Below are 27,734 nucleotides of genomic sequence, written 5' to 3' on the forward strand. Positions count from 1 at the left end.
ATATTATACATATTGTATCATATGATACAATAATATATCTTACAATATCATACAATACAATTTCATGTGATGTGATAATATATCATATTATGCACCAATATCATATTATACAATATTGTATGATACGATATTATATAATATAACAGTACATATTATACAATTTCATGTGATATAATTCTATTATTACAGAAACTAATATCATATTAAACAAAATCGTATGATACAATATTATAGAATATACAATATTATTGTATCATAGGATACAATAATATATTTTGCAATATCTGATGTAATAGTATCATTTGATTAAATAATAAATTAATAATACAATATAATATTATACAATATTGTATTATAATATACAATACTATACATAAGTAAACGATATCATGATACAATATCATAACATAAAATATCAAAAAAAATTATACAATATCATATCGTATCATATAACTTTTTATAATATTACATATGATATTATATTGTATGATATTAAACAGTAGTGTTTCATACCATACAATACTCTATCATAAGAATCATGTTATATCATTTATCAACAAACACATCTATCTATCGAGCAGGTTTGAGTGAGGTAGGAGATTTCTTTAGCATTCTTGATAATGGAGATCAGGCTCTGCATCTGAAGCAACCTCTGCGTTTCATTTATAATATAGTTAAATCAACTATGCAAGCTATCATCTATAAAACATGTGACCTGTTTCAAAAAAACTAAACCTCATCCAGCATCCAAAACCTATGGCTCAGATTCAGCATTCAAGCCTGTCAGGTGCATCAGTATACATAAGAAGCATCTCCATGCAAGTTTGGTGAAGTTCAGACCAGTAATAACTAAGATATCATCATCAGAGGGTACTAGCAATTAAAACCTTAACCTGCTCCAGCATCCGCAACCTTTGGCTCAGATTCAACATCCATGCCTGTCAGGTGCATCTGTATCATAATACACACCATCCATTCAAGTTTGGTGAAGTTAGGACATGTAATAACTAAGATATATTTTTTAAGCATCCTTGATAATGGAGATCAAGCTCTGCATCTGAAGCTTCCTCTGTGATTCATTCACACTACAGTTTAATCAACTATGCAAGTTTGAAAAAGTACTATTATCTATTAAACATGTGACCTGTTCCAAAAAACTTAACCATATCCAGCATCTGAAACCTATGGCTCAGACTCAGCATTCAAACCTGTCAGGTGCATCAGTATCATAAGACGCACCATCCATGGAAGTCTGGTGAAGTTACGACAAGTAATAAATAAGATATAATCATCAAAGGGGACCTGTTTCAAAAACTTTAACCAGCTCTAAAAACCTTAACCTCCTTCAGCATCCGAAACGTATGGCTCAGATTCAGCATTCAAGCCTGTCTGGTGCATCAGTATCATAAGACACACCATCCATGGAAGTCTGGTGAAGTACGGACCAGCAGTAACTAAGATATAATCATCAGAGGGCACCTGCAACAAAAACTTTAACCAGTCTAAAAACCTTAACCTTCTCCAGCATCCGAAACCTATAGCTCAGATTCAGCACCCAAGCCTGCCTGGTACATCAGTATCATAAGACACACCATCCATGCAAGTTTGGTGAAGTACGGACCTGCAGTAACTTAGATATTGCTATCAAAGGGCATCTGCATCAAATACTTTAACCAGCTCCAAAAACCTTAACCTCCTCCAGCATCCAAAACCTATAGCTCAGATTCAGCACTCAAGCCTGTCTGGTGCATCAGTATCATAAGACACACCATCCATGCAAGTTTGGTGAAGTACGGACCTGCAGTAACTTAGATATTGCTATCAAAGGGCACCTGCAACAAAAACTTTAACCTGGTCCAACAACCTTAACCTCCTCCAGCATCTGAAATTTAGGACTCAGATTCAGCATCCAAGTCTTTCAAGTCCATAAGTAGGTCCAGATGCATCATCCATGCAAGTTTGGTGAAGATAGGACAAGTAGTAGCTTAGATACAGGACCTGCAACAAAAACTTTAACCAGGTCCGGACGCCGACGCCGACACCGATGCCGAGGGTATAGCGTAAGCTCCCCCTGACTTCGTCTCGGTGAGCTAAAAACCATCATCAGGCAAAACAGTTGCAAATAAGTAGCATATAAATAAATATTAATCAGGAGTTGCAAGTCTTGAGCTGTTGGTTGGCTGGTATTTTTAAGCCATATGTTATTTTTCTACAATCTAGCTAGTGTGCCACTATAAAACTGAAATTTTATTTTGTGCATATATAATTTGGGATTGCAAGAATAGCTATTTACTTTTTATGCATAAGCATAGGAAATAATTTGCAATCTATTGACACTATACTCCACTTGGAAATATTTTAAACAGGAAAACTGAACAAAAGTTATTCAATAATGACATATTACCTGTAAACAATTATGATTCTTTTGATGAGGTCAATACATGATTTATAGACCTGATGAGAGTATATCGACTGAGTACGAAGTCTTGGATTAATGTACCGGTACTCTCATCAGGTCTATTAAACTATGTATTGACCGATACCAGGGCTGCGTTCAAGATCGTAGCTGCTACGTAGTTGAACGATAACGATAGCAGTTCGTTCAATAGACCTACCGGTAGATATCTATGACCTAGTGGCTAGGCTAGCTGCTAAGATCTTGAACGCAGCCCAGAAGGCTTTATTAAAATAAATCAAAAACCAATTCTCTTCAGTCTCTTCAAGAATATGAAATATTTTGTTCATAATGTGTAGGCGTTGATTTCGCTATTGTGACGTCACAAATGTCAAAACCAGCATTTTGTCTTGAAAACCATTTTTAGTATAGTGAGGTTTATAAATTTTCTATTTTTAGTATAGTAAGGTTTATAACAATTTATAGCATGGTCATGTGACAGCAATCAAACAATCATTTTCTTGGGATTAATATGAAATGACATGTATAATATATCAATTATTGCTGTTTTTGAGGTCAATACAATGATTTTAGCTATCCTTGAAGTACGATATTCACTTTGGCTTGGTGAATATTGTACATGTACTTCTCAGGTAATTTAAATCAACATGTTTATCGAAAAAACAGCAATAATAGTTTTATTATATGATTCAGCACTAAATTGATACAGACATATCAAATTACCGGTAAGTGTTATCAAGAGAAGATTTTAGTTTGAAGCTATATACAGTCCAAAAAATTGAGAAACGCTTTTTTTTCATTTGACAAACTATTTTTAGTCAAATGTAAAGAAAATCAAATGTTACCAGTACATTGCATGACCTCCTAGGTCAAGTGCAGCTGAATACAACATTCTATTTTTTCTTGATTGTTGGATATCAGCCAATCAGAGAGCTAGGAATTAATCAATCATATAAAAAATCCATTTATTTTCTCTATGATCTTATTTTTTGCTATTAGAAAATGTTTATGATAAAATTGAAAAAAAAGACCGACACAAATACAAAAGGGTACATATTTACCCCATGTTCGCAAATGTTTTGGAAGTGTAATGATTAAAAAGAAGTATATGCTATAAAATATGAAAACATATTTATACATCCACATAGTTCTGACTGATGAAAATTCAAGAACGGGTCTGATTAAAGAGGCTCCACTGTATCTATATAATCTAATGTCAATATTTAGCTGAGAACACATTAAATGGTATTTTTCCCATTTGAACATGAGGATGGTAAAAGTGAAATAAATTCAATGAATAAAGAAGAGTAGTTTTAGTGAATAAAAAGCCAGAAACATGCACAATCACTCTCAAAATATTTAATACATTGTCGTTACCAATAAGTATGAGTATTCAGATGTAACTGTATGATTAATGATGTGTTTTACAGTAAAACCACGATTCAGATGCAATGACTCCTATGTCATAAATGTAGTTCAACAACAGGTTGAAACAAAACAAATGTAACACAAAGATGATGAAAATCAAATTTCCAATGAACAATCACTTGTCATTTCTTGATTTCTTGTCAGCTTCTTTCAGGCCTATCCAAGTGTTGAGTTGTTTGGCCCGGACGTTGCTCCAGATAACGTGGTCATTGAGGGCCAGGATCTGGGCGGCACACAATGCTGCAGCCTCTGGAAACATGACTGTGGCACAGCCCAGACCTGTTAAATCAAGTTTATCTTTAATACATGGGAAGTCGGGAAGAGTGTTAGCTACAGGTAACAAATGGTATTTGTTTGTAGTGTTAAGTATTCTTAACTGTACAGTGTACACTGGAATGTATTGGTCTGCCCTTTTGCTGCAAAGCAATTGCCACATGCAGAAATGAAATAGGATCTATTGACTGATATATTTAATTATAGATAAGATCCCAGTTTTCAGCGGGTGGTGGAGAGGTCCTTGTCTGCTCAAAAAAGCCTCATTTAGTTTATGGAATAAAACTCTTCAAGTCTTACCTGAAGGCAGTCTCATAGATGACCAGATGTCATGTGACCCCCAGTCTCCGGACAGAGGTGGACAGTTGATAACGGGCCAGGTGGCATTTCCTGAGAGAACTGGGCCCAGGCCATTGCTTCTGCCAGCTACTGCTATAAACACAGTGGGTATTCCCTCACCTGAAAAATCAAATGAATGTTTCAACATGTACCAGTATTTGCTTGCAAAGAGTTTCAAAGCCATGCAACTACAATTATTTGTTGTTATTATAACTTGAGTGATGTGGAGTCATTGCAAAATTTCATAGGGTTTTTAATGCTCTGACATTAACTAGAGTGTACTCTTTATCTAAGATTTATCTTATTGAGTACCTTCATACTCTGCTAATATTTTCATGGTTTCCTCAGTCCCTTTATGAGCAGACGACACCCGTAGCTCACAAGGCACACCCAGTTGTTGACAGCTTGTTCGGATTTTTTCACAATGAGGCATGTCTGAAGCAGACCCCATGAATACCACAGCTCGAGCATTTGGCTTAGGGATAAGCAGCTGCAATGGTTAATCAAAGAAATTGGGAAAAAAACCACCACCAAAAACCATATAATTTAAGGCATCTATTAAATATACATTTGTGTAGGAAATTGACCCTTTCTTTTCTTTGTATTTTCACCAATAAAATTCGAATTCATAGGCAATTATTAGCTGTTTCATCATCTTAGCTCACTCCTTCATAATTGCTATTTGTACATCAAACTTTTACCTTGACCCTTTCTGCCACCCATTCAAAGTTCCTTTTGACTGTGTCCAGTGCTTCCTGAGTTACCTCCCTTAGCTCCCGGTACACCTGCTTGTCCTTCATGAGTCGCTTGTCCCCTGATGGCCACAGTCTCCAGGAGTCGCTGTCTATCACATCAGCCAACACAATCTCTCCTGTATCAGGAGCAAAAGAGGAAATAAGCCATGCAAAATATTTCATTAATTGTTATTACTGACCCATTCTGAGTAGCTGCAGCTTTATGTATGCCACCCAAAGTGTATTGCACCATGTAAAATAAAACAAGGCACCTCTAAAAGCAGATGTCTGGTCTTATTCAATGTAACATGCCACAGAACTAGTTTTAAGCCTGCATGTATTTTAAAAAGATGATGATGAAAATTGAATATACAAAGTCTTTGCCACTTTAATGACAGAAACTATTTCAAAATCCAGGCTAAAAACATATATTAGTAGTGAGACAAAGAAGCACTTCTTTTAAAATAATTCTCAAGCTCACAGTCTAGATCCCTAATGTGATATATCTACTTCTCTGCAAAAGTGGAAAAAAAGCAAAAAGCAGCATCCACTCCCAGCTAATAATATTTCAGTAAAGATAATAAAATCTCCCAAGTATTTTTACCTTAATTTAGACATATTGTTCACCTTGAAATGAATTTGAATGGAAAAGCAAATATCAACAGGACAGTTACAACCTGTGCTGGGCTTGACTCCAAACTCGATCTTCATGTCAATGAGGCTACAGTCAAGGGAGGCCCAGCTTCTCTCCAGGATTTCAAACACTGTGACTGTTGTTCTGCTCATGATGTCCAGTTCATCTCGTCCAATCAGAACTCCCCCTACAGTTATGTTAGCGGCCAGGCACTGCTCATAGGACCACTGGGGATCATGGTTCGCATCATCCTACATGGACAAAAATATTGCACATTAAAACTGAAAAAAAAAACGAAATATCAATGGTGCATCAAAACAAATCCCGCACAACATCAACACCGCTAATCAGAAAACCACTTACCAAGGAAATAAAGAAAGAACGCATTTATTTAAATACAAAAAGCTCTAAAAACCCACAGCTCACAAACTTAGATATTATTTGGTTGTTCACCTTGAAGAATGTCTCCTGCTTGGGGGGACAGAACCTGTAGCCTTCCTTAACCCCTGGGTTCCTCTTCAAAAATGACCCCGTGGCAACCCTCCTTGTGACCCACTCAATGGGAATCATGTCACACTTGTAGCCAATGAAAGATGTATCATCACATCGCCTCACAAAGTGGGTTTTTATCCCTTGAAAAATGATAAATATAAGTGCAAATTGTAATAATTATTTCGACAAACAAACTTCAAAATATCATGTAGCGGGCAGGTATTTTATTTTTATTTCAAGATTTGTAAAGGGAAAGAAGGGGAATAACTTATTTTTCATACTATAACTTCAGATTGAAAATTGAATTATAGCCCTTTTCAATATGGCAATAAAAATCTTTTTACCTGATGTGACAGTGCCCAAGAACCAATACATTTATCTTGTTTGACCTTGAATAGTTGATAAGAAAACATGATAATACCTGCACTGTTGAGTAACTGGAAAATGGCTGTTGTGGTATCCGTTGAGATTGCTGCCTTCCCTTTCAGTTCGTGTGAGCGGTCCCCATCTCCTGCGGTAATGCGGTCCTTTGATTTCAACAAGACAAGTTCTGGATCGTCTGCTACCTGGTACACAACTTTTGTCTTGCCCTCGATAATCACTGGCCCCAACTTTACCTCTGTAAGTATATATATTCAACAAACCTCAAATGTCTCACTAGAAACTATGTCATTATAACATTTACCTCAATCACAAGTGATTTTGATCAATGCAAATTGAATGAAAGAACATCTATACATCACATAAATATGAGAATCTATTGTAACTCTTTCCCATAAAAAAAAACTGCGACCCTCCAGGATGACCTGGGTCAAGGACATACTGTGTTGTGTCAGCATCTGAAACTTTTGGCAAGCTTTTAAAAATTGTTTAGTTTAACTACCATCTGCTTACCCAGTGATTAAGTTAAGTTTAGGGTTGGTAAAAAGGGAAATTATATTTATTTTTTTTTCAACATGGTGCAAAAATAGAAATAAATCTGAATTCTTAAGACAGAAATTATGCTCAGCTATAGTATCTTGAGTGAGTATTTTTTCAAACAAACAATTTTTTTTTAATGTCCAGGGGCACACCCTCTCTGGAAATAATATAACCTGGGACAGTAGGTCAAGGGCATGATGTGTTGTGTCAACATGAACTATTGTTCAACTTGAAACCTTAACACAATTATTTAATTATAATGACATAAATTTACACAATGAAACGCTCAGCATGCAATTATGAGAAACTCATGAACATGTAACTCTAGAGATATGACACTGAATGAACTTACCGCTTCACTAATTAGGTTAATTAAACACCTTATATAATGCAACACCCCAAACTTTTTTCATTTACAAAAGGTAAGTTTAAAGTATACCTAATATTCCAAACCCATACCTGTTTCTGCCATGATAGTGTAGATTCGGTCTTTATCGCTTCAAACCCCACGTGCTGTATGACTCCGGCAGGCTACTTTTTTCACTGCTGATGAACACGTGTTTACCTATTTTTAGATTCGATTGGAAAAAAATGAACTTGTTTTCGGTGGAAATGATTTGTGATTTCGATAATAGATCTGCATTACTTTAAAATCAAGGTTTTCTCTGCCTGCTAATGTTCTTAAGAAACTTTGAGCTTTCTATTCATCTTTATTTTTTTCTTTAAAATTCTATTCGCTTTATGAATTTGAACTTCATGGTTCAGTTGTGTTGTTGACTTGATGATTTTTTTTGTCTGCTTTCAGACACAAAGCATCACTGAAATCGATTAAAAACAGGTAAGTTTAAAATTTGTTTTAATAAACAAACATTGTTTCAACCATGTATACGTACTTTTATAAATGACATTGTAAAAATGAATGAGAAATTATCCTCAGAATCTGTCACGCATGATAACCACGTGGAACTGTTGTGATGAAATCAGGTGCGGACCTTATATTATTACTTATAGTTTTGACATACCTATGGCCGTTATGAATTTGTTTATTTTTACAAATGAAGAAAAGCCCAAAATGATTTTTTGGCACAGAACCTTGAAAATCTACCTTTTTGCATATATCATTTAAAAAATATAAACAATTGAGAATTTTTCGTCTTTTATCACTTGTATCAATATTTATTTCATCATAGGTGTTGCATATTATATTTCAGAGGTCACGGTTGTTCTGCAACCAAGGTCAAGGTCACTAAAATAAAAATCTGACATGTGTTTATATTAGCTCTACTTTATTCTGTCAAATGATAACTGGTAAAAATAAAATAATTATTACCTGTATAAAGTCAAGTCACATGGACAAATTGAACAAGTTTTCATTTAAGGTAAATGCATGCAAGTAAACAGGGTTACAGCAAACATGCTTGTAATGAATTGACGATTACAACAAAATTGATTTTTATTATCTGTGACTTTATTTCATGTTGTAAACTTGAATTACAATTATAACAAAGCAAATTATTAAGCCCGTCTTTGGCAACTCATTATAAGTGTGTTTCACTGTATACAAATCTAACCACCTATGGAAAAAGGCAGTCACAGCTGTTTAGTTATTCATGATTCCATGCTTTGAAATTTAAAATGTTTGTCCATGCAGCCTTTAGTTTTCTCTTTCACAGGTATGGTTGATTCTGTTGGCAGTCAAGAGGACGTTGGGCTTTGGGAGGCATGTGGGGTGTTTGGGTGTGTAGCCCAGGGGGAATGGCCCACCCAGCTGGATATAGCCCATACAATCTACCTGGGGTTGGTTGGACTACAGCACAGGTAAGAGGGTGTCACAAGGCCAACCAGGCAGCATAGATTTGTAGATGTTAAATTTGAATGTATGTCAGGTCAAAAATACTTTATATTTGATTTGATTTTACAGAGGACAAGAGAGTGCAGGTATAGTGACCAGTATGGGGACCAACGATTGTAGGTACCGGGTCAAGAAAGGCATGGGGCTGGTCAGCAATGTGTTTTCAGAGGAGGACCTCCATAAACTCAAGGGAAACATTGGTATAGGTAAGTCATGCTAGGACCTCCATAAACTCAAAGGAAACATTGGTACAGGCAAGTCATGCAAGAATCTTTATAAACTCAAGGGAAAAATTGGCATAGGTAAGTAATGCAAGAATCTTTATAATCTCAAGGGAAACATTGGCATAGGTAAGTCTTGCAAGAATCTTTATAAACTCATAGGAAACATTGGTATAGGTAAGTCTTGCCAGGACCTCCATAAACTCAAGGGAAATATTGGCATAGGTAAGTCTTGCTAGGACCTCCATAAACTCAAAGGAAAAATTGGCATAGGTAAGTCATGCAAGAATCTTTATAAACTCAAGGGAAACATTGGCATAGGTAAGTAATGCAAGAATCTTTATAATCTCAAGGGAAACATTGGCATAGGTAAGTCTTGCAAGAATCTTTATAAACTCATAGGAAACATTGGCATAGGTAAGTCTTGCTGGGACCTCCATAAACTCGTAGGAAACATTGGCATAGGTAAGTCTTGCTAGGACCTCCATAAACTCAAGGGAAGCATTGGCATAGGTAAGTCTTGCTAGGACCAGACATGAGAGAGGCAAGTTAGGATATGGAATTTTTAGTTTATATTTATAAAGAATTAAGATTAGGAAGATAAAATTCATACAATTATAACGTAATGCAATATCCCCCAGAGATACAGAAAACACTACGGTACTTGTTTACATTACCTCAATAAAGAACTTCGAGTTTGTTGGGGAATTAAAAAGAAGTAAAACACGAGGACAAATTTAAACCTCCAACAATTTGACATTTTGTAGAACTCAAGTGCACACTTTATACACAGAGACAAACAAGTATTGAAATCAAGAGTCATGTAGAAAGTTTACAATGACTTCTTGTGTTTAGAAATATGAATTAATGTCCAGGCTTGAAATTGTTAATTTCATTTGATAGGTCACACTCGCTACTCCACCCAGGGCGATTCGGACACCATCAATGTGCAGCCATTCGTGGTGGAAACCATCCACGGACTTATTGCTGTGGCTCATAATGGAGAACTTGTGAATGCCAAGAAACTAAAGCAAAAGGTATGTTAAGACTTACAATCCTTTGCAGTCCTAAATTTTTTAATGACACATGGGTATGTTTAAAATAATGTTTTTTCATTGTTTCAGTTACTCAAACATGGGGTTGGACTGTCAACAGGAACCGACAGCGAGTTGATAACACAGCTTTTGACACATACCCCAGAGTGTGGGGAGCCCCATGGGGCTAACTGGATTGGAAGGTAACAGAAAATGGACTTTGCTGTATATGATTAATGTGTCAAAAAGTTTGGTAATGCACTCTATGATTTTGGTTGACACATCATATGAAGATTTTATGCAAAATCATATTAATACACTTAAACTTCGATATCTCGAACACTGATATCTCGAATACAAGGGATATGTCCAAGTGATTTGTAAGTCCCAACCACTTATTTTTAAGTATTTCACCCTCGATATCTCGAATACTCGGATATCTCAAACTATTTAAACAGTCCCATCTATTTGGAGATAACAAAGTTTGAGTGTATATACATGTAGTTGTAAAAGACTGACATGATTACATAATAAAACAAAATTTATGGGTAATGTGCTGTATGAACTTGCTGGGAAATAGCAACTCTACCATCCATGTTCAAATATTAATGAAATTTTTATTTTTGATACAGAATCAAGCGCATAATGAACGAGACTGTTATTTCATACTCGCTGGTCATCATGCATGATGACAAGATCTACGCTCTCAGGGACCCGTTTGGAAACAGACCTCTCTGTCTCGGGAAACTTCTGTCTGTGGGCTCAATCAAAGGTAGGTAAAGGATGACCCTAATTAAAATCCAGAATAAGAATAAGAATTAAGTTTCAGAAGAGTGGAAATGCAATGTGACACAGAACTATATATAACGACCTTTTGATTTGTTTTTGTAGACAATTCTGTGAAAGATCAGGTGGTTGATGGATGGGTGGTGTCCTCAGAGTCCTGCTCCTTTAACAGCATCGGTGCTAAATACTACCGCGAGGTGTTACCAGGTAACTTTTCAAACCAATACTCATGAGGTCTTGTTGTGCTTTAAATCTTCACCACATAGTTTGGTTGATTTTGAGAGATGAAATTTTTGTGACGTAAAGACATGTAGAGCAGAATGTTGATAAAAAATTCTGTGATATCACCAAAAGCCCTACAAGACATCTCATACTAACAATTGAAGACTACATATTTATAAACAAATATTGTCACTATTCCAGCTATCTCATATATACTAAGAATTATTATTTAGAGCATTCAGTAACTTGGCCTATGTTGATTTTTTTTTTTCAGGTGAAGTAGTTGAACTAAGCAAGACAGGCATAAAATCGGTCTACATCGCTCCGCGACCGAACAACAAGCCTCCAGCCACATGTATATTTGAATATGTGTACTTTGCCAGGCCAGATAGTATCATGGAAGGTGGGATATCTTCTGTTAAAATTACATGCATTTTAAAAACAAATCAAAGTTCTACATTTTACGTTTAATATAAATCTGCTTGAAAATGAACAATGTTCTACTGACATTGAATTCTGGGTAACATTTGTAATTTGTATCTAGGTCAGATGGTGTACAGCGTCCGACAGAGGTGTGGGCAACAGTTAGCCAAGGAAGCCCCTGTGGATGTGGATCTGGTCAGTACCGTGCCAGACTCAGCCACACCCGCCGCCCTCGCATACGCTGCTCAGGTAACGAGACTTAACTAACAAAAACACAAAGAAAATACCCATATGTTTTGGTATTTATTGAAGTTTTATTTTGTCTTTCAAGACTTCATGTATGTATTTTTAAATAAGATATCATAAATTTTATCAGAGAAAAGATATTTGTGATATGGTTTTAATTATTTGAGAGAAAAAAGAGTACAATATCATTTAGATATACTTTGTGAGTTTATATTTTCTGGAATACATTTAATAGCTGGGAATTCCATATGGAGAGGTTTTTTGCAAAAACCGTTACGTTGGAAGAACCTTCATCCAACCAAACATGAGACTGAGAAAAATGGGAGTCACCAAAAAGTTTGGGCCCTTGAGTGAGAATATCAGAGGGCGAAGGATTGTTCTGGTAGATGACTCCATCGTCCGGGGGGTAACCATGACCCCTATTGTCAATCTACTGAGGGCAGAAGGTGCTAAGGAGGTAAGATACCTTTGTCATTGTAGTTATACTCCAATTATTTCCCTCGTGTTGCCAACCTCATCAGCTATTTCTCTAGTTACTACAAGAATATATCTCTTGTCAATATAATTGTGCATTTTTTGGAATAATATCATAGATCTAATGTCTTTTCTTCCAAATCAAAAATTGTACACACATGTTCAGTCACTGAAATGTGCTATAGGATTTTTAAAGAAAAAATTGTATTATTTTTAGCTATAGTCTAACAATTGGTATTTCCCTGTTTGTAGGTGCACATTAGAATAGCCTCTCCCCCTATCAAGTACCCTTGCTACATGGGGATCAACATCCCAACACGAAAGGAGCTGGTGGCCAACAACATTCAACAAGACAAATTTGCCGAATACTTTGGTAAGTAGCAGGTCAAATGTAAAAAATATATAGGTATTTATAGCTCTGATGCATATGTTTTCCGTTCCAAAGGATTATCTTTTTTTCTCAAAATTGAAAATATCAAATCGAAATACATGTATAGGGACTATATGGTTGTTTTGTTTTGTTTTTTTTTTTGGGGGGGGGGGGGGGTATGCAAGGAGAAATGTTTTATTTCCTTTATATCTTCAGCAAAGTTTGCATTGTACATTGGCATGCATTCCTGAATCTTCATGGAACTAAATACATGCACATACAATAAGAGTATAAGCCATGCCCATTTAGCTTTGTATAAAATCAAAGAAACTCGGGCTCCTACAGAGTGAATTTAAAAAGCAGCATCCTTTTACATATAATATTTTATTCAAATGTTATAGTTCACTATTTTCGATGGAATGAAATGATTACCCTGGTAATCAATCTTTAAATTAATGTGCCTGATGAATTTTACTTTCCCTTGTTTGTACAGGAGCAGACAGTCTGCACTATCTGACGGTAGAGGGGCTCCAACAGGCAGTAGTGGAGGGGATCAAAGGGGACGGGCTGGAAAACACCGGGCACTGCGTGGCCTGTCTCACTGGAAACTACCCAACAGATCTAGACTGGTGAGGAGTGAATCCAACCGTTTGTGGATGTGGATTGAAGAAGAAATATTCATTTTTTTTTTTTGTGGCTGTGATTTAAAAAAATTTAAGTGCTGGTGAATTGGAGTGCCAATTTCTGAACAGTTGTCTCAAAATATCTGCTTTGAACACACATAATTGTGCCAATCTTATTTATGTAGTGAATTCCATTCATGTAAATGTATTGTGGACACTTAGTCCGAGGTCCCTTGAATGATATTACAATATCCAGCTCAAAGATTCAGGGCTTTCTTATTATCAGAACAAAGTTGAAATGCATGACTCCAAATTTATCACTGGTACATGTTTGTTTGTATAGTGTACATTTGTGTTTAGATATGTTCTCATTTGAATTTTCTTTAAATTGTGTTGAAAACAATTGCAATGTACAAGTTTCATTAGTGTGTATGGTTGAGATGCAAAACTCAACTTCATATTTCATGCATCATGTTTTAATAATCTCCCATGAAACCATAATTTGATGTTCACAATTTTTTTTACAAAATTGACAGTTTAATATAATTAAGCTCATTGAATTTGATTCACTTTCCTTAATTAAATCTTCAGTGATTAAATCTACATCTTCATACATGTTAAAGCACAGAGAAATTCCAAGCTGTATGATTGTTTGCAAGGGAGACTTATCTCTGTAAATAAATACTCACTTTACGTACATAAATTTTAATGATGGTCATGTTGATACAATATTATTTATATTGGAAAAGTGCTCAAAACTTGTTTGCATTTTCCAATTTTTATGTTAAATTTACTGGACTACATTTGTAAAATAATTTTTAAAGTTTCAATAAATTCAAATTCAAAAGCTTGTGTATTTTTTGGGTTTCAAAATGACATTGGATTGATCCATTTCAATTTTTCAGACATTAAGTAGGAATCCTCTTTACCTGCACACTTGTTATGCATTGGGTTTTTTTCCTTTTTTTTTTTGGGGGGGGGGGGGGGTTATTAGTTATAGTTTCTGCCATTTAAAATATCTATGAAATATACAGATCAGTAGAGAAATATGCTCAATAATAATGATGTGCTCACTGTTTCCATCTTGATAATATCTAGCATAGGGGAAATTATATAAAATATCTACCATAATGAATAAAATTTTGAAAAGATTAATATATAAAAGTTGTACAAGTAAACAGCTTCACGGTGCAAGGCTGACCAATATATAGCCTTTATGGTTGATAGCTCAAATTATCAAAATAGTTTATACACTTCATGACATGCTCTACGCATTCAGACATTTGCTAAAATGATTGCGATGTCCCACAACAGGATTTTCACAGGGGGAAGAGATTTTAATGAGCTTTCATTCAAGGAGTCCCTTGCTGATGAATAAAAATTTAGGTAGCTAGAAGCTATGATGCTATGTTAACATCACAAACTAACATTTGAGACAGTGACAGTTGTGTGTTATTCTATAAGCTCAGAGTGGAACATTTCTATTTTTTCATGTTAACATTTGATGGAATGGTAAATCGTTAGAAGGAAATCCTATATTCCATAACTCACCATTTTATGGTCACATAAACATGTACCCAGTACACCAACAAAAATTTTCATAATTAAGATTGAGATGTACCTGTAAGTCAAAATGTCACAAGATAATTTCACATACATTCCAGATGTACAAAAAAAAATACCACCACCAATACCACAATCTCTCACAAGAATGATTAAAAAAGACACAAAGTTCAGATATTTCTCCATTTATTCAGGATGAAACCACAACTATATGCAGTAAACAGTTGAGCAACAGAAACAGTTGAGTACCTTGTTATTTCATCTCAAGCTCTAGCATATGTAGCACATTGATAGCAGCATGTTGTGCACATTAATTTACCATGTTGTTTATATACAAATAAAGTAATATATGCACAGTTTGATTGAACAAATGTTTTCCACATTTCTCTCTTTCTCTCTCTCTCTCTCTCTCTCTCTCTGGCAAAACAAATAGATTAAGCATTCAACATCATATAAAGGTTAAAGTTTGATTTTAAGACAATATTGAAAGTATTAAGGTGTAGATCTGTTTTTAAGGGAAGGGGGAGGGGGGTTCCTACAAATGGCAAAATATTGAACGTGGCATATGTTTATGCAGAAGTAAAATCTGACAAAAACAAACATGGAACACCAATGTAATGCCCAAAGGTAAAAATAATGTAACACAATTCTGTTTCTAAAACTAATCTTGCCATTTTAACAGTGCCAAGGGAATTTTTGTGCTTTAATCAGGAACTCAGTACATTACAATGGTCTAGGTGAAACCTTCTACTCTCTTTCAATATTACTTGGTACTCCAGAAATTCTCATTATTCCACAGGATTTTGTGATTTTATCTCGAAATTCAAGGGTCTTGGGCTTGCTCTAATAACTGATCAATACAGGTTATTTTGATAAAAATCAGGTTTTTTCAAAACCTGACCCATGACAACAATTTTTGACTATTTTTGAAGAAAATGAACCAACTTTCAAATTGGCTGTTAATCACTGATTAACAAACAGACAACCTAATGTATCACAATCAGGGCAATGTACATATAACATTTCCCTACAGATGCGTATCCCTTCATGATGAACCTTGACTGGTCACAGACTCCGTGAGTGAGCATCCTATGGGTTGCAAACTCAGTGAGTATGGGCCAAGGACTCGGTGAGTAAGTTTTCTCTGGGTCACAGACTCAGTGAGTGTCCTATGGATCACATACTCATTGAGTGTCTTATTGATCACATACTCAGTGAGTTTCCTTTTGGACCACATACTCAGTGAGTTTCCTTTGGGCCACTTACTCAGTGAGTGAGTGTTCTGTGGAGAAGCTCCATTACTGTCTCTTTCTGTTGGGCGGACACAGAGAACTTGAGAGACCAGGCAACCACTCGTTCAGCGAACCAGTTGGCATCCTCCTGCTTCAGCTGTGAGTGACAAATGTTCAGCAGAAGTTTCACCGAGTCCAAAGGGTTGGGAAAGGGAACCTGCAACAAGAAAACAAACAGAACATGCAGTTATTGTGTGTGGTGCACAAGACTTTAAATATTCATTTAAGTTGCAAGAGGCTCTCTGTTCTTGATCAAAGAGTTGAAAGATGATCACAAGATTAATGCAGACTAATAATGCAGTGATACATGTTTTCATACCTGTAAATTGTCTGGGCCCCTTCTAAGCTCATGCATCATGTATTCCTGCTCGTCCTTAAGAATCGCCATGGTAACGTAAGGCATTGAGTATTTTTGATCAGCTGACATATTGTACCACTCATCTGGTACATTTATGTATTTGGCAGGATTGATGAGGTTGGTAAGGTTGGCTTTCCCAGAATGTTCTGTTCCGAGATGGGGCTCATCTTCCCACAATACCCTACGAGATTTGTTCAACATCTCACACGATACACAGATGTCAAAAGAGTTTTCAGAGTTCATGTCCTGGGCACTATGAGTTGGGCAAAGGTGCTCTCTAGTGTTAGACTCCAAGGCCTGGGAATCTGATGAAAAAGACCTGGAGAAATGGGGCTGATGGTGATTATGATGGTGAAAATGAGATAGAATGTCCTCCGAGACTCCTGGAAGATCATAGAGAGGTTCACTGTTGTGTCTCTTTTTCATCACAGCACTATGAAAGTGAGGCTGTCTTGGGAATATTCCCGGCAACCCGTCCCTCTCTTCCTCCAGCGAAGATACATGTCCATGCCCATAGTCTCTCTCAGCTTTTGTCTCACTGTGAATATCTGTTTGACTAGAGGAAAGAGAGTTGGGCTTCTGAGCCAAGAGAAGTTGAGATATGGCTTTGTGAATGTAGCCCAGTGTTTCCATCAATGCGTATCGTTTTCCTTGAACATCCCACAGAAGACCCCTGGATAAATGGCAGAGCTGGGATAAAGTTAGCTGAGATAGATCTGTCCTTTCGCTGTCACTACACTGTCTCTGAAAGTCACTCACTGCCACACTTTTTGGGCTCTCCACTTCTAGTCCACTTGGTAGATCAGTCTTTTTTATCTTATTCTCTTCTTTGTCATTGTTTGTAGATGTATCACTTGCTTTGTTTTGGTCGTTTGAGGCTGAAGCAGCTGTAGGCTCTGTTTTGATGTCAATATCTACAACTACATTGCTCTCGGAGCCAGCAGCAGAAAACTCATTTTCAATGGGAGAGGTTTTCTGCTCAGACACAGTGGTTGGAGATGCATCTTCTTTATTTTCACTTGCAGTTTCTTTGGATTCATTATCACTTTTCTGTACTGTACATTCACTTTCTGATTCCTTCCCACTTGCCTCAAGCTTCACAGTTTCTGTGGAATCAACTGATGTTCCTTCTGGTACTGAAGGATTAACAGCTTTACCTACAGTTTGCTCCCTGCTGCTGGATTTTTCCATTGTTTCAGCAGTTGGCTGATGATTCAGAGAGTTCAGGATTGCCAGATAATAGTAGGCCCTTAGACAATCCAGCTCCCGACACCTCAAGCCTCCGCACGACACAGAGTCCTCGTCCTTGATCTCTGTCAAGTAGCGTTTGATGGTATGCACTTTTGCAGCCCCGTCATAATTACTTTTGCGTTCCATACTGATAACAACTCTTACGGCGGTGATTTCTTGTTGGAGCTTCAACATGTACTTAGGTCCTGCAATAAAAAGCATCAATCTGTACTTAATATCCGGCTCTATTTCCAGTCAGCACAAATCAATCCTGACCTCTGGCAGTCATATGATGTCTTAAAAAACCTTAACTCTTTCACTTTTCTTCAATTTATTAGAGTACTAAAAAATTATCTTGGATTACTTCTGCCATTAACATTCAAAAATCCTATATAACATCATTACATAGAAAAAATGCCCATCATTCAAGTCAAGGATTAAATACAGATGAAACGTTTGTAACTATTAAAAGTGATTTACATTGGAATGGAAAAACAACATTGAAATTAAAATATGATACCTAATGGCAGAAACAATCTGATGATAGTTTCCATGACAACATAATGTCCGGCCTCTTGGAGACTGCTGATGGCATGGATGAGATGAGATATAGCGGTTGGAGTCTCAGACATCAAGAACGACAGCATGCAAAGAACCAAGTCCACACTAATCTGAATCAATAGCTAAAAGGAAAGACAAAATGTTGTACATAGATAATCAAAACTGCGAGTGCGCAGGGGTATTTGAGACACTGTATCAAGATGGACTGGCATTCATACAATCCTCCTTAAAATTCTTTATATATCAATTCACATTTCTTCTATATGTATGCAGTAATGCTTAATTTTAATTTCAGCATTTGAACTTGCAAGATGATCATTAAAAGACTAAATCTGTCCTTGACAAGAAAGACTCAATTTCAGAAAGTTTTTAATTGCTCTCTAGAGCAAATCCTTTCAACAACTGTCAGAACCCCATGTCTTAATTCTGCTGTCAACCACACTAAGGTTTTAGTACTTGTGTACTAGATATTGTTTTCCATATTTCTCATCAAAATAAGAACTTAATAAATGGTGCCTGTTTTAGGTGTATAAATGAACGAGCATAGTTATATTTCGAGTGGCTTCCAACCTCCCAAGAAGTGCCCGTTGCAATTCATGTCACTATCAAAAATTTTCATCGCAATAAAACAAATATTCATAAAAATACAAAGAGGAAATTATAATCCCTGTATGCCATGTCATTTTCTTTAATAGCTAGTGTCTACAAAAAATTGATGCTGAATTACGTATACTTGATCGAGCCAGAGATTGAAATCTAGTCATTGGGTCTGTCACCACTGTCACATACGGTAATCCCATAATCCTCCATGGCTGGCTATCAGTTTAAATATCACACATTCTCTTCGTAAACAACTACCATTTACATGTATATTAATCACAAATTGAAATCGTTGCATTTTTTGTTCAGATTATTGAAATCCAGCTAATGAGATATCTTAGAAATAGGAAATTATAAGCCATAAATATTATATCTTTCTCAAAATGGGAAAAATTAGGTTATCTGCAAATAGGATATTAAGTCATGCAAATCAAAACAAATTTTTGTATTAACCAATTTTTCCCAAAAATGATATATGCTTGTTCACAGTGTAAGATTCATATATGATGTGTGTATGAAACTAACGTTTTGAAAATCAATCTGAGTTTTTGTGTAAAATCACACTTATTAGAAGGTCCAATTTGAGATCAAGGCTACATCATCTAATTCATCCGATTAAAGAATCCAATTATCTTTAATCCCTCTGCAATTCTTATATCTATATAGTCCTAGATTTATGTCAATTAAGATCCACAAATTACTACTATAGATTAAATTTGTATTATTTCTTGCATAGAGACCTAGATCTGCATATATACACCCTGCATTGCTAAATATATGCTACATACTTAGTACTTAACAAACTTTTATAAATCTAAAATGTTCTTAATTGTGGAATCCATTTTGTGCAATTTTTAAAAAAAAATCAAAAAAAAAAAATCAAAGTACTTAAAAACATTTAATATTTGCATTTTTTTGGCATAGTATAAATGAATAAAATATCATTGCAAAAAAAAGTGATATATGGAATATATCTGATCAATAAAATAGCTTTTCTTTGACTTCCTTGGGTACCTGATGAATTTCCTCTTGGCTTTGTTTCCCAGCCTGTAGGATACTGAGGGATTTGTACATCTCCTCCAAACTTTCCGTATCCATGACGATTCCTAGGTTACTGTAGAATATTCTCAAAGCATGATGAGGAAAGGTCAAACCATCAATCAACCAGGGTTTCCATGGTGATAAAGTATCTCTATCCTTGTTGTCAAGGATGAAATCTGAAATGAAAATAATACATGTATTTAAAAAACCCAGTATTTAAAGTTTAACATTGAAGAATTATTCAATTTATTCTTACAAAATTTTATGTGTATACATGCATAATATTCACAGAACCTTAAAATTAATTAACAATATTTGATGTCCATAAATTGGAGCTGACATCCTATTTTTAAATACACATAACACAGATTTATTGTTTCATATTTCATGTATCAAATGCTACAAAATCTATCATGTTATCAATCCATATTTCATTACAAGCTTAAATATCTTTTTATTCAGTTTTCTTTTTCAATACCTGGTAGGAACAATTTGGAATTGCTCTGCCATTTTGAGAATTTATCGCCATCCACAGCTAAGATTTCTGGGTTGTGATTTTGAATCTCCTTGACGACCAATTCATGCATTCCGCTAACTGCAATCATTGCCTATTGAAAAAACCAGGAAGAAAGAATATAACACTATGTTTCAATGCTTTAGGGCAATATATTCTCTTTACTGCTTCCACAAGCAATTAATTTTTCACATTAAATTCAAAAATATCCTTATACAAAGATAATCCGAGTTGTTCAATGTCAATGGGGATGTTGTAAAAGTTCACAAAAAAGTTAATTCATTATTCATAAAGGTAACCTTCCTTAGAGTTCGTGCGTTACTTACACATGAGTATAGCACATACAGTACCATGCATGACTATTTTCATGTCTCATTAAAGACTCTAAACTTCACAATGATTTTTTCATGATACATGTATCAAATTTTCAATTCATGTAATGATTTGAATTTTTTCTCTAAACTTAAAAATTCATCTGGTTCCTGTGGCCATACAACTTTCCTTGGTGGACTAGCTCACTTCTTATTCCTTTCAGAAAGTGAGACTGAGATCAAAACTGGTAATAGTGAGATTGAGATCCAGTGAGCTCATTTCAGTTATCGGTATACGGCCCCAGAGCATAGAGTCTGATTGAGCCTTTTTAATATCACATGTATTTCATATTTTAAAAAAAAATTTTTACACAGACACTTAAAGTATTTACTGGTAGATTGCTTCATACTGAAGAAACAACAGAAAATTACCTAATTCTGGGAGTAAATATGCAAAGAAGCAAATTTTCAATATATTACAACATTTTAGATAGAATAAGAAAAACATTATTTTTACCTGCCTTTCTTTTAAAACATGTTCAATAATAAAATGTATAAATTCCGAACAAAGGTTTTTTTATTGAAGTGAATGAAGCAACTTAATTTTGCTGACCCAAGAGTGAATTCACAATAGTACCGTATCTAATTGTCATTTCTTCAACTTGACCCAAAGACCCAAATTTGAACCCAATATGATATCTGTCACTACATAGTACAAACACTGTATATGTCATCTCAAGTTCTCAAGCAATTCCTTTCCTTGAATACCTAATTGCGTTCCAATATAATGCACAGAAGATGAATATTTGCATTACCCCATTACCTATACTTGTATAGGTAGCAGAAGAGGTTCAGAGTTCAGAGCCCCTATTGTTATATCATAGTGTACATTCCCTGACAAGAAGACTTGGGGAAAAAATGGTGTCTCAGTTTACATCTGTAGTGTTTGCTCCTGGCATACAAACTATGCCAACTTTTAAATCAGAGTGGGTAAGTTTTAATGTATGAAAGAAGGCAACATTCTGTCTAACCATTAGATCACCTTAACTATAAGAAAAGAACTGCAAATAAAAAAGGTTAGAGTGAGGGGGCAAAAGATGCAGAAAGAATTTAAACCATGTGATGCAAAATGCAGCTAAAAAATCAAACAAGAACCAGTTGAAACCATTCAAAATGGGTACCACAAATCCCTTTGCTGTCATATTTCTCCATTTTAAAACAACTTTTTCATTGGTCTCATCTATTAATATGAGTAATCTAATGTGAATGATACCATGGATAGCTTACAAGGACTACTGCACCCTGACTAAGTATTGTACCCAGGGGAGGGCTTAAATCTATTGTGTTACCCCGTCTGTCAATCAAAGGCAGGCTGAGATGGTGGGATTCTTTCTTTATGCTAATTCTGAATAGAATGGATCGACCATCAATTCAAACAAATAAATTCTTTACAATAGTTCCATAACAGTTACAAGGATTTTATTTTTTTTTTGTTAATAGATAAAATGCAAAATCAGAGTATTAGGTGCAGGTTCAATGTTGAACCCAAAATGAATAGCAACATTTAACCATAAATGACAAATTTCTGAAGCTTTTTGTATTATGGTATAGCCCATCCTTCATTGTTACTGCAAGAAGATAAATTGAAACAGGAAAATTCAGCATTACCATAATTTTTTTTAAGATTCCTCTTCCTGCAATCTGTCATTTATCCTTATTCTCAATCAGACTGGGGGAAAACTTATCATTTTAATCCAATAAACATGCAGGTAACCTTCACACTATTGTTGCCTCAGCGCCCTAATTTTCCTTCAACTCAGGGGGCTCTTCTCATAAATAATACATATCAGTTTAAATATTTATGTAGTGCATATATATTAGTGTTTGAAATTACACACAAAATTACAACCTATTGCATCACATTGAATTCCAGGTTCAACATCATTAAAAATAATGTGTTTCAGCACATAAAATATAGATATACTGAGGTTTCCAATTACAAATACCTTAGCACATTTATCACAGCTCCATACAAAATGTGACAGATTATGTTACTTTATCCCTGTTTTATCTTAATCTATTCTACTAGTTTATGAAACTTCAAAGGAGAAAATTTTTCTTGACAATGTCACACTTAATTTTACAAAAAGAAAAGTTCCTAATAAAATGCAAGGAATTAATATCAGTGTAAAATCATGAGGTTTTCAAAATCTTGCTAACATTTTCTGAGAGTCGAGAACTATAAGAAATTAGCATAAAACTTCCGTGTTTGCGATTCTATATTCTTGCCATTTGATAAAAGATAAGTTGCAGAATTAAGTACTCATGTAAAATAAGGAATCTACAGTATTATTTTACTTAAAATGGAAAAATGCTTGCATTTTTTTATTTGTATTTGGGTACAGTCAAACCTTGTTTATCTTTTGTTTAACTCAATGGAGCACCAAGTAAAACCTTGATATATATTTAAGTATTTTACATTCTTAATGAAACAGCAATATGGACTACAAAATCGGGCTTAATATATGCATGACATTTGAGTTAACGATGTTCAACTGAATTTCTATAGTCTTACTTTTCCATCACCACATGCAAATTGATATAGCATGTGTTTTTTTGTATGGCTAATGACTACTCACTAAGAATAGATGAAGCCTTTTAATCAAATATTCATAAAAGGACCGTAAATGACAGCAAATATCCCACCTGAAATGCTTTTTGCTCTTTCAGATATGCATAGGCCTGACTCCATTCCCATTTTAGCAAAAACTGTTGCAGCAACTTGTGGGCATATGCCATTCCTGACTGCTTTTCATTGCCGATCATGGAAACTCGGGCAGCGGTCTGAAGGCTTGTAGTGCAGTTGTATCGCCGCGCCAACAGGACTGCCGCATTCTGAACCTGCTGCATGGCAAGATGGCTGGAAGTGAAAAGTAATAAGATAAAATTGAAATATCCATGCAACAGTATTCAAATGGCAAGTTTGCATGCACTTTTAATATGATGCAAAAAACATGTAGCAGTATTTTTAGATATAAATGAAAACATTTTTTTATTGTTGATAAAAAAAGATGTAGACTTTGATTATAAAAGCTGTTTTTTATTCCAAAGATTCAAAGTTAATATTTGATAAGGCTTAAGAGATCTGTATTCCTTGGAATCACACCAACCATTTAGCTGCTTGCTCAAAGTTTCCGTCTTTTGTAAGTTGGTGCGCCCACAATGTATATAGATCCTCCAGAACTGGGTCAATCGGAGATAGACGGACCTTGGCTAGAGCAATGGCTTCCCTGATGCAGAAAATGTCATTAGTCAATATCACAAGTAACTGCGCAATCAAAGGAAAATCAGGCTGAAAATGCAATCAGAAAAATCCGCACTCCAGCCTCGGGCAATTAGGATGCATAATAGAAATAAAAAAGATGTAGTGGCATCAATACGCAGGATAAACGTCATTATCAGCAGTAATGTATGATTAATAAACTCCAAAAAAAGGCCTTTTGATGTATGAAAAATCATAAACTTTGGCATTTTCTGGCTTCAAAAGTCTGATTACCTTGTATGTTAAAGAGATTGACAGATATGACATATTTTTAAACAAAAAACTTAATTTGTGACTCACAATGCATAATAAACAAAGAAATATGGAACCTATAACATTCAGGGAAGTTCCGCTGAATCGGTTATTGTGATCAAAGGCAATCTTGGCTCTTTAGCACACCATGCCATATGAACTTAGCATATATTCCTACCAAAAATCGTTTTATGTTGTTGCATTTTTTTGGCACAATAACCTAGATTTCTGTTGGCACCTGGAGCAATGTAGCTTGCTTTATATCCATAAAAGGTTTTAAAACAGGACATAAATCGGTTGTAAATCTAGGTTAACTTTGAATAATACAGGTACATGTGTATGCCTGAGTTAGTCTCCTAATATGCATAAAGGTGTTCTTTCAAACATAATCAGTTTCCTGAAAGACGATTTACTGGTTTATCTCATTAAAAAACCATCAAAGTTGTAGTCAAATTCATAATTGTCTGATTAAACTGGTACATATTGTTCTTCAGATAGTGGCGAGTGCAATTATGAGGGGAATTAAAACAAAATCCCACTTAAATGTCAGTTATTTTGGGCTGACTGAATATAAATACTGTGTAAAGGGAAATATTCACTCCCATTTTATTTTCGCCTTTTCGCCTTGGCGAATTCAAAACATTTTTTTCAGAACTGTGTTGATTAGAAAGAGTATCATGTTTAACTGTGTCTGAACGAATTACAAAATGTGGTGAGAGCGTTTGCAAGTCTAGGAGGGCCCAAAAATCAAAACACAGCTGTCAAAAATAACCCTGTATACAGTACCCTCTCTCTCAGTCCTCTCTGATAGAGTTTTTCTTTGATCCATGTGATGACATGAAAATACACTGTATTATGTTGCATCATACCATGGCAAGCTCACCAAGCTGTCTAAGCAAGTACAGTATCTAAATTCTGAGCCACAGTACTATTTTCTTTAAGAGAGCTGGATAGTCATGGCCATTTTTAAGACTTTATAAATCTCCTTCAGAAGAAGGGCTCTGAATGAAGATGTATGAAAACATTAAAAATTTAAAATCAAAAGCAACAGATTTTTTTTTCTTTTTTCTAAATAACAGTTCGTAGCTAAACAAATCATTTTACGATAAATCTGATGGTAAAGTTGTTGACCACCTAACCTTTTAAAGAAAAAGATACCCAAAAATCTAGAGTACCGGCAGTATTCTGTCCTATCACTTCAGTTTTCATAAAGTGAGCATGTCTGGTTTAATTTCACTCATATAGGAGTGCAGACAAAAGAAATCAACCAACACATTGGTTGTCAAAACTGAGAAAATATCAATGTCAAAATATGCAATCAATTCTCCGAAATCATGCATACCAATTGTATGAATAGTGATTCGCACTGTCAATTTTAGTTAAATAACAAATGACGCTCACTGCATTTCAAGACAAGTACAAAAGTAAAACTGACTGCTCCACTCAGAAAACAAGTAATTTATTTTGTCATTTTTAAAGAAATGATTGCATTGTGGAGACTTCAACATTCTATAGTGCTATTTGTGGGAGAAGGTGTATGCCTTGTGTTAATGCTGGTCAGATCATCATCAAGATTAATTCAATTATTCCACTCCACTAGTTTAAGTATTACATGTATGTATATATATATATATATATATATGTAATAAAATATTCCCTACTTTCATATTCATTACAACATATCATAACAAGCCAAGCATTCAGTAGCAAATCTTTCTCAGACTTCATTTAATGGTATAAAATGATCAATGCATCAGTTGTTGCACCTGTGCAGCATTTGGTTGAGTAAGTCGCATCTTTTCCTCCCACTATAATAGTCAATTTATCTCTTTAACATTCAGATGGAAAATACTCTCAAAAAGATTGCATATTTCTGGATATTATCAAACAAACTGGAAATAGTAATAGCATAGGATATTGAATTTCCTCCCATCAATCTTAATACAGCCTCCACACGAAAATGAAAGAAATTACATGCAGTTGAAAATTTGAAACTGAGCTAAATAACTAAGTTGATCATAGCGTGTTTGCCTTGGAATAAAGTGTAATATAATGTAATGTTATAAAGTGTCGTGTAAATTTTTTAACAAGTGTTCAGCGAATGGTTGATATGAAAAGAATTTCTATCAAAATATATTATCCTATGATAACACTTTGGCTAGCCAAATAATTAAAGTACCATAATTTTGACAAGAAAGTGAACTGCCAAAAAAAAAATTATGGAACAATTGATATTATCCCTATACGAGGGTCAATCAAAAAATACGAAGACTTTTGTCATAGCTATGTTACTTAACGTCATATAATTACTAAATTTGGAAGACATAATTTAGCAATAGTTTCAAACAATTTGCAAGAAAAAAAATTAATAAATTCCTTTATTTCTAAGAATTCTTTAGAATCTAATCCTGCAAAAATAAGGTCACGGCGCACGGTCAATATTTGTGTTATGTCAACAATAAACCATATAATGTTAAAAGTAATACCTCTATGAATTGGGCTTAAAACCAAATAACATTGAAACCGCAAATTAAGTATAGTCATGGTATTCTATGTACCAAATAATGACAGGATATATTGTTTTGTCAAACAGATATTAGTAACTAAAGACAGATAGTCCTCTTTAGAATTGACTAAAAACATCGACGTCGCCGGACGTCACGGCGCAAAGAGAAGTACAAACAGAATGGATTTAACTCAGGAAAAAGCCGATACAAGCTATGAAAATAAAAAATAAGTCAACAATTATTTGCAAGTTTGCGTTTAACTGTAATAAATTTTATGGAGGTGGTGGTGATTGAATTTTGAATATAAAACAGTCCGAAAGAGAGTAAAATATCTGTAAATATTTGGTCAAAAAATAAGTAACGTCAACCGACGTTCAGGGTTATCACTACTGTACACTAAGAGATACACGGTTAGAAAATGAAAAATTTGAAGAACTAACTTATGATTCTTGAATAAATGTGTGCAAATAAGGTGTTAAGTCGTTCAGTGCCATTTTAAATTGTAAGGAGAAAGGCACAAGAGACTAAGCGCGATATAAAGATGGGGTATATCTATAAACTGTGCGTGTTTTATCTTGACGTCATGTTTTGAACGTTACCGTGCGCCGTGGTGACAAAACATGTTGTTTTTAAAAAGGGGTAACAAAAATACCGTTTCATCAAATGGACTAAAACTTCGCAAATCAATAACATAA

At 34.9% G+C, this 27,734-nt stretch overlaps 3 protein-coding genes across 4 annotated transcripts in view; 1 reads left to right on the forward strand and 2 right to left on the reverse strand.

The window, feature by feature from the left end:
* Positions 1–3,759: 3,759 nt before the first annotated feature.
* LOC128193132 (multifunctional protein ADE2-like) lies at positions 3,760–7,834 on the reverse strand. The gene is made up of 8 exons (XM_052866403.1): positions 7,697–7,834; positions 6,738–6,935; positions 6,278–6,456; positions 5,868–6,075; positions 5,158–5,327; positions 4,769–4,946; positions 4,418–4,576; positions 3,760–4,123 (listed from the first exon to the last, which is right to left on the reverse strand). Exons 1-8 carry the CDS (start codon positions 7,707–7,709, stop codon positions 3,960–3,962), a joined length of 1,269 nt encoding a protein of 422 aa, XP_052722363.1. The 5' UTR covers positions 7,710–7,834; the 3' UTR covers positions 3,760–3,959.
* LOC128193131 (amidophosphoribosyltransferase-like) lies at positions 7,643–14,338 on the forward strand. 2 transcript variants are annotated; one of them, XM_052866401.1, is made up of 13 exons: positions 7,643–7,659; positions 8,043–8,075; positions 8,911–9,055; positions 9,159–9,295; positions 10,214–10,347; positions 10,435–10,547; positions 10,977–11,116; positions 11,236–11,337; positions 11,627–11,755; positions 11,897–12,024; positions 12,257–12,478; positions 12,748–12,868; positions 13,359–14,338. In XM_052866401.1, the coding sequence occupies exons 3-13, from the start codon at positions 8,913–8,915 to the stop codon at positions 13,496–13,498; spliced, it is 1,509 nt and encodes a 502-aa protein (XP_052722361.1). In that variant the 5' UTR covers positions 7,643–7,659; positions 8,043–8,075; positions 8,911–8,912; the 3' UTR covers positions 13,499–14,338. The 2 variants fall into 2 exon arrangements, with proteins under 2 accessions (XP_052722361.1, XP_052722360.1); XM_052866400.1 differs by lacking the exon at positions 7,643–7,659 and adding an exon at positions 7,759–7,895.
* Positions 14,339–15,220: 882 nt separating this feature from the next.
* LOC128193134 (uncharacterized) overlaps positions 15,221–27,734 on the reverse strand; it is a 102,456-nt gene continuing 89,942 nt past the window's right edge. The window contains exons 59-65 of the mRNA XM_052866408.1: positions 24,129–24,248; positions 23,665–23,878; positions 20,612–20,741; positions 20,107–20,309; positions 18,452–18,614; positions 16,663–18,137; positions 15,221–16,500 (exon numbers count right to left, since the gene is read on the reverse strand). Coding sequence (XP_052722368.1) covers positions 16,318–16,500; positions 16,663–18,137; positions 18,452–18,614; positions 20,107–20,309; positions 20,612–20,741; positions 23,665–23,878; positions 24,129–24,248 — 2,488 coding nt within the window. The 3' untranslated portion in view covers positions 15,221–16,317. The remainder of the gene's footprint in view (positions 16,501–16,662; positions 18,138–18,451; positions 18,615–20,106; positions 20,310–20,611; positions 20,742–23,664; positions 23,879–24,128; positions 24,249–27,734) is intronic.

The sequence above is a fragment of the Crassostrea angulata genome, chromosome 7 (genome assembly GCF_025612915.1).
Source record: "Crassostrea angulata isolate pt1a10 chromosome 7, ASM2561291v2, whole genome shotgun sequence".
In the NCBI taxonomy this organism is placed as follows: domain Eukaryota; kingdom Metazoa; phylum Mollusca; class Bivalvia; order Ostreida; family Ostreidae; genus Magallana; species Magallana angulata.

What these genes read in the sequence shown, in the direction of transcription:
- LOC128193132 (XM_052866403.1), bottom strand. An exon ending in AGCAGGAGACATTCTTCAAG is followed by an intron (nt 6,076 to 6,277) that starts GTGAACAACCAA and finishes TTGTCCATGTAG; the next exon opens with GATGATGCGAACCATGATCC. An exon ending in GGGTGGCAGAAAGGGTCAAG is followed by an intron (nt 4,947 to 5,157) that starts GTAAAAGTTTGA and finishes TAACCATTGCAG; the next exon opens with CTGCTTATCCCTAAGCCAAA.
- LOC128193131 (XM_052866401.1), top strand. Translation starts at nt 8,913, where the DNA reads ATGGTTGATTCTGTTGGCAGTCAAGAGGACGTTGGGCTTTGGGAGGCA. An exon ending in GGGGCTAACTGGATTGGAAG is followed by an intron (nt 10,548 to 10,976) that starts GTAACAGAAAAT and finishes TTTTTGATACAG; the next exon opens with AATCAAGCGCATAATGAACG. An exon ending in CTACCGCGAGGTGTTACCAG is followed by an intron (nt 11,338 to 11,626) that starts GTAACTTTTCAA and finishes TTTTTTTTTCAG; the next exon opens with GTGAAGTAGTTGAACTAAGC.